Raw genomic sequence first — 12,263 nt, 5'->3', positions numbered from 1 at the left:
TTTCTGATATACCTTTGAGCAGTGTTGACATGGTTGGAAGGTAGCCACCCTTGAATGTCAGGATTTGCTGGACCTTTAACTCTTCCTTAACAATGATCATAATTGAGGAACTAGATCTGTATCAGTAGGTGCTGTTGGCAAGTATAAGATAGTCCTAGTGTGCCAGATATGTGTGATGCAACCACAGCTGATGATGAGGCTGGCCTACACATGCTTCACAAGGTATAGCTGAGATCTAGAAACCCTATTAGATTCAATAACTAATCAGGTAAGTGATCATTCAGGACACAAACATACAAATTTTAAATTTAGGTTGTAAGCACACAGATCCCAGGATCCCTTTGACCAGTCCACTCTATACAATGTAGATGGTTTCCAAATGCTGGGAAGGTGTATTATTTGTGATTTTTTAATCTTAACTCTTACATTTTTTCCCTAATAAGTCAAGAATGTTATATCATATAGATTCAATTCAGATCACCACTATGTACAATTGTGAAGTTATATGAATTCATTAAGTTCTTATAAAATGACTGCTTCCTGTATAATATATTCATTTCCATTAAATAGATTGTATGTTACTTTGACAGCGATACCGAGCTTATGTGGCCTTCCCAGACTTTTTCCGTGATTCAACTGCCACGTGGTGGAAGAAGGAGATTCAAGAACTCCACACGAACCCACAGGAACCAGGGAAGAGCTTGAAGTTTGATGGACTGTGGATTGTAAGTGTGTATGGATGTGTGTGTCTATACATAGGTATGGGTGTGCTTGTATGTGTTTGTGTTGTTTTTAGCATGTGGATCCATGACATTGGGCAAGGTGATAATAATTTCCAGAAAAAGATTTCAGACATAGCAAAATGCCAATCATCCAATCAAACTTAGAATTATCCTCAACAAAGTACCTAGGAACCTGTCTGAAGTTCCTGGTGTAAAATTTCCACAATTGATTAGTGGGAATTCCTTAAAGCATTGTTTGTCATAGAGGGGAAAATAAACCATCTAGCCAGTCATGTTGAGATTAATTGTTCTTTCTAGCTTGTGCTTTCCCAATGGTTCATGATCCTTTCTGGGCAGCATCTATAAAGATGTTAGATATTGAATGTGTAACTACTTCTTTGTTACTGAATTGACAGAACTTAAGTATCTTTAAAAATTATCCATAATTTCGCTATTTGTAGGATATGAATGAACCTTCCAGCTTTGTGAATGGGGCAGTTCCTTCTGGCTGCAGCGATTCTACTCTGAACCATCCTCCCTACATGCCACGTAAGGGCCTTGGGATCTCTTCACTTGTTGCGCAGTGGCTGGAAGGAAGACGATGAACTCAGTATCCTGGGGTGACACTGACCAACAAGGACATCTCACCATTATTTTGGTTTAACAGGGCATAAGACAAAAGCACATCATATTATCCAACTGGAGATGTTAGAAAATTTCTTGAATTTGTCCAGAAATCACTCAACTGTGCTAATGTCTCTGTGATGTGATAACTTACAGAATTTATTTTTCCACCAATATGTACAATGAAGTCACTTCCCCTTTTCATGGAGCTGGTGGACGTTGGAGTTATGCACATTTATAGCTTGGCTTTATATACATGCCTTTTCTGAGTTGTGAGACCTTCCAGAGACATTGCTAAATTTAAGTTTCCAAAAGTATAAGAGACAGACAACACTATCCACTTACAGAAATATGATAAGAAAGATATGAAATAGAAATAACTTGTGTATTAAAAGCTTATGGAACTGGAAGGATGGTTCAGCAGTTAAAGAGTGAATACTGTCCTAACAGAGGACCCATGTCAGGGGGCTCAAAACCACTGGTAACTCCAACTCCAGAGTATTGGATGCCTTATTCTGGTCTCTGCAGGCAACCTCTCTCTCTTTCACACACACACACACACACACACACACACACACACACACACACACATGCACACACACACAAGTAAATCTTTTAAGGAAGCTTATATTAGGACCTGCTCCATGGTGAAGACTTGACAACCTATATTCTCCCCACACCTCCATTTTATTTAGTGAATTTGATGCTAAAAATGCCTTCAGTCACCTTGCTACTCAGGGAAGCCTATTGCTCTTATGCTCCTGGGAAGGGGAGTATGACCCAAACAGAGGTTATTATTCTTAATGTCTTCTAAAAAGGTGAAGAATTAAGAGTCAAGGCTGATCTTCACTGACATTCCATTATTTCCCTCAGATTTGGAAGCCAGGGACCGGGGCTTGAGCAGCAAGACACTATGCATGGAGAGTGAGCAGATTCTTCCAGATGGCTCCCGGGTGCGGCATTATGACGTGCACAGCCTGTATGGGTGGTCCCAGACCAGACCTACCTATGAGTGAGTGACCCCTTCCTTTCTCAAGTTGATGGCATCTGTAGGGACAGTCAGTGATGGGTTTATTTTCATGAATTTGGTGTTTGTTTTCCATAAGAAGGGCTAGAAAGTAATCTAACTATAACTTTGTAGATATTTGTATTTATTAAGCAAACATCCTATGACCATGTGGCCATCCACTGTGATTATAACTGGAAGCAAGATTTAAACAAGGTTCCATCACACCAGTGGGTAATAGCGCTGGTGAGGACCCACTCACCTGGGGACACCAGGTCTTTCACTACACATGTGGCAAGAGCCATAGTTAGGAGGAGCGTTAGGTAGAAGAGACAAGCAGGCTGAGAAGGACTGAAAGGGCCCTCCTTTATCTCACAGCTGGATGATCTCTTTAGGTGTCTGCTATTCTATTGTTGTTTGTTTCTTAATTATTTTGGTCACTTTCATAAGACAGTCAATGGTTCTTTTATTGAATAACAGCATGTCCTATGCCCAAAGTGTAATACTAATTATCTCCTGGGAAACTTTAGAAAGGAATTTTTATTCATCCTCCTCAAATACAAAAAACTAAGTACTGGGTAAATAATCAAAAGCCCTTATTACACGTTTACCTTTTGGTGACACTCTGTGGGTTCATCACAAGATGATTTTAAAAAAAATGATGAAAAGGCATGGAAATGGTGTCCCCTTGCCATTATCCCTATCAGCCAGCAGAACGCCCCCGGATCAGATTCCCAAATTCCCTCCAAAGATGGAGCAAACATTTGCCATCATAAAAGAGTTAAGAAGAGAAATTCTATTGCCTTCTTTTCCCTGCCCTTCTTCAGTATAACTTCTTGTTTCCCCACCAGGGCTGTGCAGGAGGTGACAGGAGAGAGAGGGGTAGTCATCACCCGTTCCACATTCCCCTCTTCTGGACGCTGGGCAGGACACTGGCTGGGAGACAACACAGCTGCCTGGGACCAGCTGGGGAAATCCATCATTGGTGTGTGGGTTGTGCCCAGGGGCCTCTGCTGGCTGTGGGTGGAGTGGGGAGTAGGGTCCTTGGTGAAGGGGAGGAGCAGGCAGAGCATGAGTGCCTCTCCTGACCCTGCTACATCTCTCCTTGCAGGTATGATGGAGTTCAGTCTCTTTGGCATCTCCTATGTAAGTGTCCTTGCATGCTCCTCCTCCCTAGGAAGGTGGCAGCATCTCTCAAAAGCTCCCAGAGCTCACTTTGTTTGTTGTTGTTTCAGACGGGGTCAGACATCTGTGGGTTCTTTCAAGATGCTGAGTATGAGATGTGTGTTCGCTGGATGCAGCTGGGTGCATTTTACCCCTTCTCCAGGAACCACAACACCATTGGGACCAGGGTAGGATGTCAGCTTCCTCACCTATATTATGTCATTGGAAATACTTCCTCAGTTTCTGAGTTCAATCCTGCTGCCTATTTCCCCTGGGACACCATCAAAGTCATTAATCCTTTTCTTGTAAACTATAGTCTTTAATAGTACTTCAATGGCTTTTTGCTTAGGACTATATTCCATCATAGCTAATACAGAGTGTCTTATCAATTTTTCTTCCTGGTTGACTTTTACTGATTTTTATCAATCCATTAAGAATATTCTAGGATTCCTAGTCACCATTTTATAAGGTTTATGGTATGTTAGATGTGTGATATACAGTTATAATGACCTTCTTGAACTCCTTAATTGTCTCTGGTAGATTTTGAACACTTTTCTTCTGCTGCTTTAGAGACAAGACCCTGTATCCTGGGATGAAACCTTTGAGAATATTTCCAGAAGTGTGCTAGAGACCAGATACACCCTGTTGCCATATCTCTACACCTTGATGTACAAGGCCCACACAGAGGGCAGCACAGTGGTGCGGCCTCTTCTCCACGAGTGAGTGTCCAGCTGGAATGCTGTTGAATGATGGACAGTTTATTTATCTTGTAGGGTGGAAGCAGATCGGTTCCAAACAATTTTCCACATTGAGGTGATAAGTCCCCTTTTGTATGAGCTCTCCAAAGAGAGTATCTCTATCACTCCTTCTAGTACAGTGAAATACATAACATTTTGTTGGATATAATGTATTTATTAAACTTATGCAAGGAAAGCTCCAAGCATAGCACAATTTCTTTCTTTTAAGGCCCTACAAGGACTTTCCTATTTGGTGTAGTGATTTTGTTATTTGACCAGAACATCTTCCTGTAACTAAGGAGGTCATTCTAGGGACAGATGACAAGGACCAGCATATTATTGCATTATAATGTGCCACGGTGAGGAAATGGAAGATGTGTTGTGGCAGATAATGCATTTCTGAAGATTTAATAATGCTCCATGTAGGAAATGGGATCTATGTGATCCTTATCAGTCTAGTGAAATATAAAGAAGGTATGGAATGTAGCTGGATTTCTGACTTGGGTCTGAACTTGAGGACTTCTTCAAAGCCTTGGTCTGAGAACCCACTGGGGTCAAATTGGTACCTTTATTTCCTTTTCCAGGTTTCTGTCAGACCGAGAGACATGGAATATAGACAGACAGTTCCTGCTGGGTCCAGCCTTCCTGATCAGCCCTGTGCTGGAGCCTGTGAGTATGGAGAGAGGAGGGATTCAGGATTCCACTGTAGGGCTGGATGACTGGGGTGATGCAGAGGCTGGTGTGAGCAGGATTATGAGCCATGGTTTCCTACTTTACCCCTGTCTCCTTTGGTCCTTCTGAGCCACATTCCATGCCTTAGGTGTTCTGCCTTTAGACATTTAGTGTCCCCCTAACATTTCAAGGAATAACCTTGTCATGTATTTAAGGATGCAATTATTTCTCTGTGAGCTAAGGTAAGGTATGCAGGGTCAAGTACAGGAAGTGTAAAGATTCCTTATTTTCTGTTGTTCTTAACTAAAATTAACTGGAGAACTATTTATAACAATATGTATTTTTTATTCCTTCTGTCCTTTAATTACTTCTCTTATTTTTGGGTTATAATGTAATTTCACAATTCTCCCCTCCCTTTGTGGCATCTTTTGAAACTAGCTAGCTTTCTCCTTCCTTCTATACATGAAGCTAGAAAAAACAATATTTATTTACTCTTTGTGTAATGTGGCTTTTGATAAAAACAAACAGATAATTAATACCCTTGCATCTTTTTGAGGCTGCACAATTTTCTTCTGCTCTGTAGTCATTCATTCCTAGGGGAGGGGATGAATACATCTATAATACAGTGGTGTTGTTTTCTCTGAAGTCTTGTTTCCTGAGGAGCTTTGTGAAAGCATGTATTTGGGGTAAGCTAATTTCTTTTGCTCAAAAAGGAGGATCTTCATCATACCGTAAGGAAGATAAAATAATAATTTTGTCTAATTCTGTTAGTTTTATTATTAACTCCTCACCAATGCATACTGGTCAATGTGTCCTAGATAGCAGAGTCCACTGCTCACACTTTCTTTGTATTTTATTGCAGAATGCCAGAACTGTCAATGCCTATTTTCCTAAATCCCACTGGTATGACTATTACACGGTGAGTTTTTCATTATATTTGTACAAACCAGAAAATGGTAGCATACAGAGTATCTGCATTTCATGCCACTTCTGGAAATCACTTTTTGTGGTCTTGAGTGGTCACTTTACATTTTGTGGCCTCATTTCTTGACTTCTCACCATGTCCAGTCACCCTTCAGCAAGTGCTCTTCCGTGACAGGCAGAGTATCTCCTTGGTATCATGCTTGGTGGGAGTCTTTCTGTTTGAGTCTGTAGCTCTGTCTTAATACCATTCCAGTGGTGAGACACCAGTAAACTCTTGAAATCATCCTGTAGGTTTCATTTTTGTTTATAAAGTTCTTATTTCTGGAGATCTTTTCCTCTTTGCATTTTATTAAAAGCAGACTTCAGTGCTGGAGACATGGGCCGACATGTAGGTGTGTGAGCATAGAGGCCATGTGTCTGGAGTTTGATTCCTGGATCCCACTAGGTGGCAGGAGGGAAGAAACTATGGGAGTTATGCTCTCACACACACACACACACACACACACACACACACACACACACACACACTCACACACCTACCTCTCTAAATGTATAGATAGAGAGATGATAGATAGATAAAATTTCAAAGTCAGTCTTTGTAGTTTATAAACTTAAGGATAATTCCTCTATATCATTGCCCAAGGTTAATAGCTATGAGACATATGTAAGTATTTAAAACACACAAAGACAGGACTTGGCTGTCTGAGTTACTGACATATATTTACTGATGAGAAGCCAACAAGAAGCTCTCTATGATGTATTGCTGGCCAGTGCAAGCTAAGGGTCCAGCTGAGAGAACATGGTATTAGAGGTTTGCTATCCTCTAACAAAAGGAGAAGGGGAAGGGGCAGACAAAAGAAGAAGAAGAAGTCAGAGACTGTGCCAGTTCCTTGGTGGACAGTTCCAGGGGACTGCTGTAAGAGTGGGTGAAAGCTATGTGAAGACTAGCAGAGTGCATTTCCTCCTCTTCTTTGTTTTGGGAGCACCTAGACACTCCTCCCCATGCTTTGTTGTTGGCTAGTGCTGACTTCAGGTTGGGCATGCTCTAGTGCCTGCTGAGCAGACAACAGTCAGCATAAATGATCCTCATGTTGCCTGAATCTCACGTGATGATTTCTCCTTGGTAAGGGAGACCTTCTGGGTATGTTGGGGGTTTCTGATATAGGGCCTGAACTAGGGTTAAGTAGAGAGAAGCCCAGGACACACAATTTAAGGAGGCCCTGTACTGTAAGGCTCGCCCTCCCTTTGCATGGCCTTGAAAGCACCGACCACCTTAAAATTTGCATCTTGCTAGCCTGATACAGTACTGACCTTACCCAGTAAAATGCTTTTTGATGAAGAGTAGATGTGGGAATTATAGCCTGATGAAGCAGAGCATATAATCAGTACTTAAGGTTTGTTTATCTAAAGTACTGGCACATAAATAAATGACTATATGTACAACATTTTAAAAGTGAAGTATGATGGCTAATAAGAAAGAGTTTCTTGGATTGGCTAATTTTATTTGTGGCTTTTAAATAGAAGGTAGTTTCAGATAAAGGGGTGGTAAGTGAAATCACCTGCAAAGGCAAAAGTTAACTGAGCAAGCTCTTCACAAAAAAAGAAAAAAAATAACATGATGTTTACTTAAAACAAAGATTAACTGGTTGGAATTGATGAGAAAATATTGCCTTAGCTATTATTCATGAGCTACAGATACTCAGTATTTTTCTTTTTTCTTTTCTTCTTTTTTTTGAGGGGGGCAGGCAGGGATAGCTAAACAGTGTGTCATGTATTTTTACACTTCTTATTTTCTGTTGTATTGGATCACAGCCAGACACAAACTATATGAATACTCCTTACCTCTAAAGCAACAGTGTTCAGATACCTAGCAGAGGACAATTGCAGTGTCTCATGGTCACTGTGGGATGGGGTAATGGAGTTGTTAGTGGCCTCTAGGGAACAGACACCAACATTGCCACTTTCCATCCAAAAGCATAGGACAGCCTAGACACAAGAAGGAAATATGATTCATGAAATATGAACGGAACCAACTGAGGGAGATGTAAGCACTGCTGTAGCTGAGACAGTGTAGGAAGGTTTGAGATGTGTCAGGTCACACTGCACCTCACACATAAGAGACTAGTTGAAAATGTTGAGAGAATATAGAATTGGGTATATCCTGTTAAGGATATTTAAACAATATTATTTCCTTGGGTGTTTTCTGTGAAGCAGGAGTCAGAAGTGTTAGCTACCTAGTAAGTATATGAGAACAAGTGAGGAGAAATGGAGAATCTGTGATTTCTTGGTGAAAGAGAGAGATCTAGTATTGCCCTTGGGAGAAAATGTTTCAGGAACTAAGAAGGAATGGCAACATTGCCACATGTCACCCCCTCCCAAATTAGAAACAGTGTAAGCAGTGAGAGTGGTTGGATGCACAGGAAGACCTCATCTCCCCACAGTGCCACTCTCCATAGGGTCAGGGATTCTAACAGGGTCTTAAAGCTTTAAACACAGCAGTGGGGAACAAAGTGTGATAATGACCTATGCTGAATGGTGGTGACTGGATTGTTCAGGACCTGCTGGCTGTCCAGGGAGGTGTGCATTCTTTCCCTCATCATATCTTTCCCCATCACAGGGTGCAGACATTAACTCAACAGGAGAGTGGAAGACCTTGGCAGCCCCTCTTGAACACATTAATCTTCACATCCGTGGAGGTTACATCTTGCCATGGCAACAACATGCTCTGAACACAAACTTAAGGTGAGTAATGGGACTAGGGCTCTGCTTTGCATACTGTGAGCTCATCCTTTTGTGATGAAGACCACATTTACCTTAAGCATGCCTCTGAAGACCCAAAGCAGTTTTCTTTCTGTTATATGTGCATGTGTTTTGCCCCTTTTCACAACTGGGCATTTTGTCCATATCTGTGGAATGTGGTGAGGAAGGATGCTGATGATTTTTGCATGTGTGTGTGTGTGTGTGTGTGTGTGTGTGTGTGTGTGTGTGTGTATGTGTGTATGCAGGATTTTCCTTGAACTCTTCTCGAGAAGCTGTAGTGTAGCCTGAAGGTTTCTCCAGTCTTGCCTGGCCCTGAGGTCAGGATGAATCTCTCCCAACCATGTCCAGCAGCTGCTTGGTCCCAAGTAAACACACAGAGGCTTGGATTAATTATAACTGCTCTGCCATTAGCTCAGGCTTATTACTGACCAGCTCTTACACTTAAATTAACCCATAATTCTTATCTATGTTTAGCCATGTGGCTTGGTACCTTTTCTCAGTTGTGCCTTGCCATCTTGCTTTCTCTGTGTCTGGCTGGCTGAAGTTTCCTCCAAATTGTTATAAAATTTCTGGAAGTGCCACTCTGCGCTCTCATATCTTTTCTTGTGTCACTTTTCACTCTCTACTTTTGTTGCTTGGCAAGTGTGTTGAATGGGTCTTATAATATTAAGATTTAGGAGTTGTGTGGATTTATATTTATTAACATTTTAGCAATGACAGCTCAATCCATGGACTATAAAGGAAATCAGATGATTTTGTTGATAGTGGGGTGTGATCAGGTAGTGGAAGATTGACCTGGAACAAATACAATAGGAACCATGAGGCCAGTGAGTGGCACACGAGGAACACAGATGAAGCTGCTGTGTTTTGTTTTATTTTTCTAAAAAAAAAAAAAAAAGTAATAGACATTAGAATGAGTAAAGCTACTCAGGCAGCCATAGTGGTATATAATAGAATTAGTACTTGAGTGGCAAAGGTGGTAGGGTCATGAGATCATGACATCCTGGACCAGGGAGCCAGCTCCATGCTAGTCTGAGTTGCTTGTCTCAGATTAAACAAACAAATGACCCCAAACAAAGACACTCAATATAGAGTTACCATTATACAGGTTAATCTTATTTTATGAGTTTCTGATTAAAAATTTCCTTGGCACAGGAAGCATATCTAAAGGCAGCAGCTGATATAGTCCTTATAGGATGGTCTCTTTAGTGACCTGGCCACAGAACCACTGTCTAAGACTCCATCCTATTCTCATAGTCTGCACTCTGTATATCAATGCTGCCACAGCATTCACTGTAGGTGATGTAGTGATTCTGATGCTCTCACCCCGACTTCCTGTTTGGGCACATGTTGCTGAGGTTTGAGATATTTCTTCCTTGTGACAGTGATACTGGAGAAAGAGTCTGTAGCTGGAGACCTTCTCTCCAGCCCCCAACAAGCCCTGTTAGTCCGACAGCCCACTTATAAAATGAACACACAGACGCTTATATTATTTAAACTGCTTGGGCATTAGCTCAGGCCTACTGTTGCCTAGCTCTTACTTTTATATTTAGCCCATTTCTATTAATCTATACTTTGCCATGTGGCTTGTGGCTTACTAGTACTTTATATCTTCCTTGTCCTGGTGGCCACTACAGTGTCCCCTCCTGCCTTCCTCTTCTCCCAATTCTCCTCTCTCTTAGTCCCGCCTATTCTTCCTGCCTGGCTACTGACAAATCAGTGTTTTATTTACCAATGAATCATCCACAGCAAGTGTCTTCTAGCATTCTTACCCTTCTGTCTTACGGGAAGAAGTCATCCATGGCTAGTCCTTTACCCATCCATCCTTTACACATGTGAAATATTGTGGCAATATTTTCTAAAATCCTTTGAGCCCTAAGGATTTATACCTTGTGTCAATCTGGTTCCCCACAGCCGGAAGAACCCTCTTGGTCTGCTCATTGCTCTGGATGAGAACAAAGAAGCAAGAGGAGAACTGTTCTGGGATGATGGGCAGTCAAAGGGTGAGTGTGGTGAGAGGGTGTGGCCACTGCAGACCTGCATGTCTGACTCTGTCCCTTCACCCCTGCTGGCCATTCAGCTGTGGTTGAAATCTCACCAGGCATCCTAGAGCATCCTCCCAGGGAAAACATGTGCTTCTGCATGTAGTGGTCAGAGGCTATGATAGATGAACCTCAGATGGAGGAGGGGGATCATCTCGACTCTGACTCTGTCTCTGTCTCTTTCTCTTGGTTTTCTGAATTCTCCCTTTGATCAGTCATGTCTAATAGGCTCTCACTTCATTGTTAAAAGGCACCTGAAGGACACATTTTCAAGACTGTTCCTGTAATTCATTTTCATTATAAATCATTTCCCCATGAGCCTTTGAGGAAAAACTGTCATGTCATCAAGGCAGTGAGCACACACAATCCTGATTATGTGCATCTTCTGTGCTTTAGCACACTCTTCCTTTATTTCTCTCCCTCCCTCCCTCTCTCCTTTCTTGTTTCCTTGTTTCCTTCCCTCCTTTTGTATCTACTTACTTCACTAAGAATTCTCATGACTCTACCTTGGGAAGTAGATTCCCATAACATGACTGCCTTGGGCGGACTACAAAGGATTCTTTCACGGTTATAGCATTAAGGAGAAGACAAGTGTGTGGCCAACAGACTCTGCACACATACAGGCACTGTGCAATGGTTACTACAACACTAATTGATGTTTCAATCACCATTATTGGCAGCATTGGCTCTCTAGACCTTGTTGTTATCATCGTTCATAGTCCTTGAACGGATTTTCCTCATTTACCCTTCTGTCTGATTCTGAATTGTCCTGTTTCTTCCTCTGTTTATATGAGTGCAACTATTTAGCTCACTTTGCTGTCTCACCTACTTCTCCTAGTGGATTATGATCCAGATTCATCTCTGCTCTAACAATGCAGAGCTTCCCTCATCTTTAATAGGCAAGAATACTCCATTATCTTCATGCACTGTAATTCTTTTATTCATTCACCTGCAAATAGGTGTGGTTGCTGTTTCCCCATCTTAGCTATCATGAAAACGAGGACAGGAGACTCAACAGCAACCTCTTGGGAGGAAATACAGGGGAAGTGTCTTTGGTACTAGGCATGCTGTTGTAATTTTAAGTGTGACAGCAAAATCCTAGGCAACAAATCATAAAATAAATTTGCATAGTCATTGTGCAGAACAGTGTACACATACCTTCACATGTTTAACATAGAACTACCATATAGCACAGAAGTCCTGTGTCTGGGTATGTGCCACCCTAAATAAATGAAAATGTTATGCCACAGAGACACTGTGTCTCTCATAGTCACTGTGGCATTATCTGTACAAGTGAAGATCCATAAGCCGCCCAAGTGCCTGACAGATGAATGAATAAATACATTGTGATACACAGATCTAGTGAAGTGTCTTCAGTCATGAGAAGAAAGAAGAGTCAGTTTTAAGGAAAGGGAGGTGAATCTTGTCTTCTGTGGTCACCAGGCCAGGCTGAAATTTCTTTCTTCTTTCAGATACTGTGACCACAAACACTTACCTATTCAGTGAATTTGCTGTCACCCAAGTGAGTGCATATTTTTATGAATATTGTGTGGAATTTTGTCTGAAGATGACTATATATGTTCTTCTGTGTGCATCTAACTGTATTTGTTTA

The 12,263-nt window shown here is 41.5% G+C and overlaps 1 protein-coding gene across 1 annotated transcript in view; it reads left to right on the top strand.

Moving 5' to 3' along the window:
• Mgam (maltase-glucoamylase) overlaps positions 1 to 12,263 on the top strand; it is a 90,717-nt gene that overhangs the window by 47,891 nt on the left and 30,563 nt on the right. The window contains exons 34-45 of the mRNA XM_036181844.1: positions 591 to 725; positions 1,184 to 1,271; positions 2,220 to 2,358; positions 3,204 to 3,337; positions 3,464 to 3,498; positions 3,588 to 3,704; positions 4,087 to 4,235; positions 4,838 to 4,922; positions 5,788 to 5,844; positions 8,467 to 8,591; positions 10,524 to 10,612; positions 12,124 to 12,173. Of these exons, the coding sequence (XP_036037737.1) occupies positions 591 to 725; positions 1,184 to 1,271; positions 2,220 to 2,358; positions 3,204 to 3,337; positions 3,464 to 3,498; positions 3,588 to 3,704; positions 4,087 to 4,235; positions 4,838 to 4,922; positions 5,788 to 5,844; positions 8,467 to 8,591; positions 10,524 to 10,612; positions 12,124 to 12,173 (1,203 nt within the window). The remainder of the gene's footprint in view (positions 1 to 590; positions 726 to 1,183; positions 1,272 to 2,219; positions 2,359 to 3,203; positions 3,338 to 3,463; positions 3,499 to 3,587; positions 3,705 to 4,086; positions 4,236 to 4,837; positions 4,923 to 5,787; positions 5,845 to 8,466; positions 8,592 to 10,523; positions 10,613 to 12,123; positions 12,174 to 12,263) is intronic.

The sequence above is a fragment of the Onychomys torridus genome, chromosome 3 (genome assembly GCF_903995425.1).
Source record: "Onychomys torridus chromosome 3, mOncTor1.1, whole genome shotgun sequence".
Lineage (NCBI taxonomy): Eukaryota > Metazoa > Chordata > Mammalia > Rodentia > Cricetidae > Onychomys > Onychomys torridus.
Note: the sequence above shows the minus strand (reverse complement) of the source record. Positions and strands in the feature narration are given on the sequence as shown.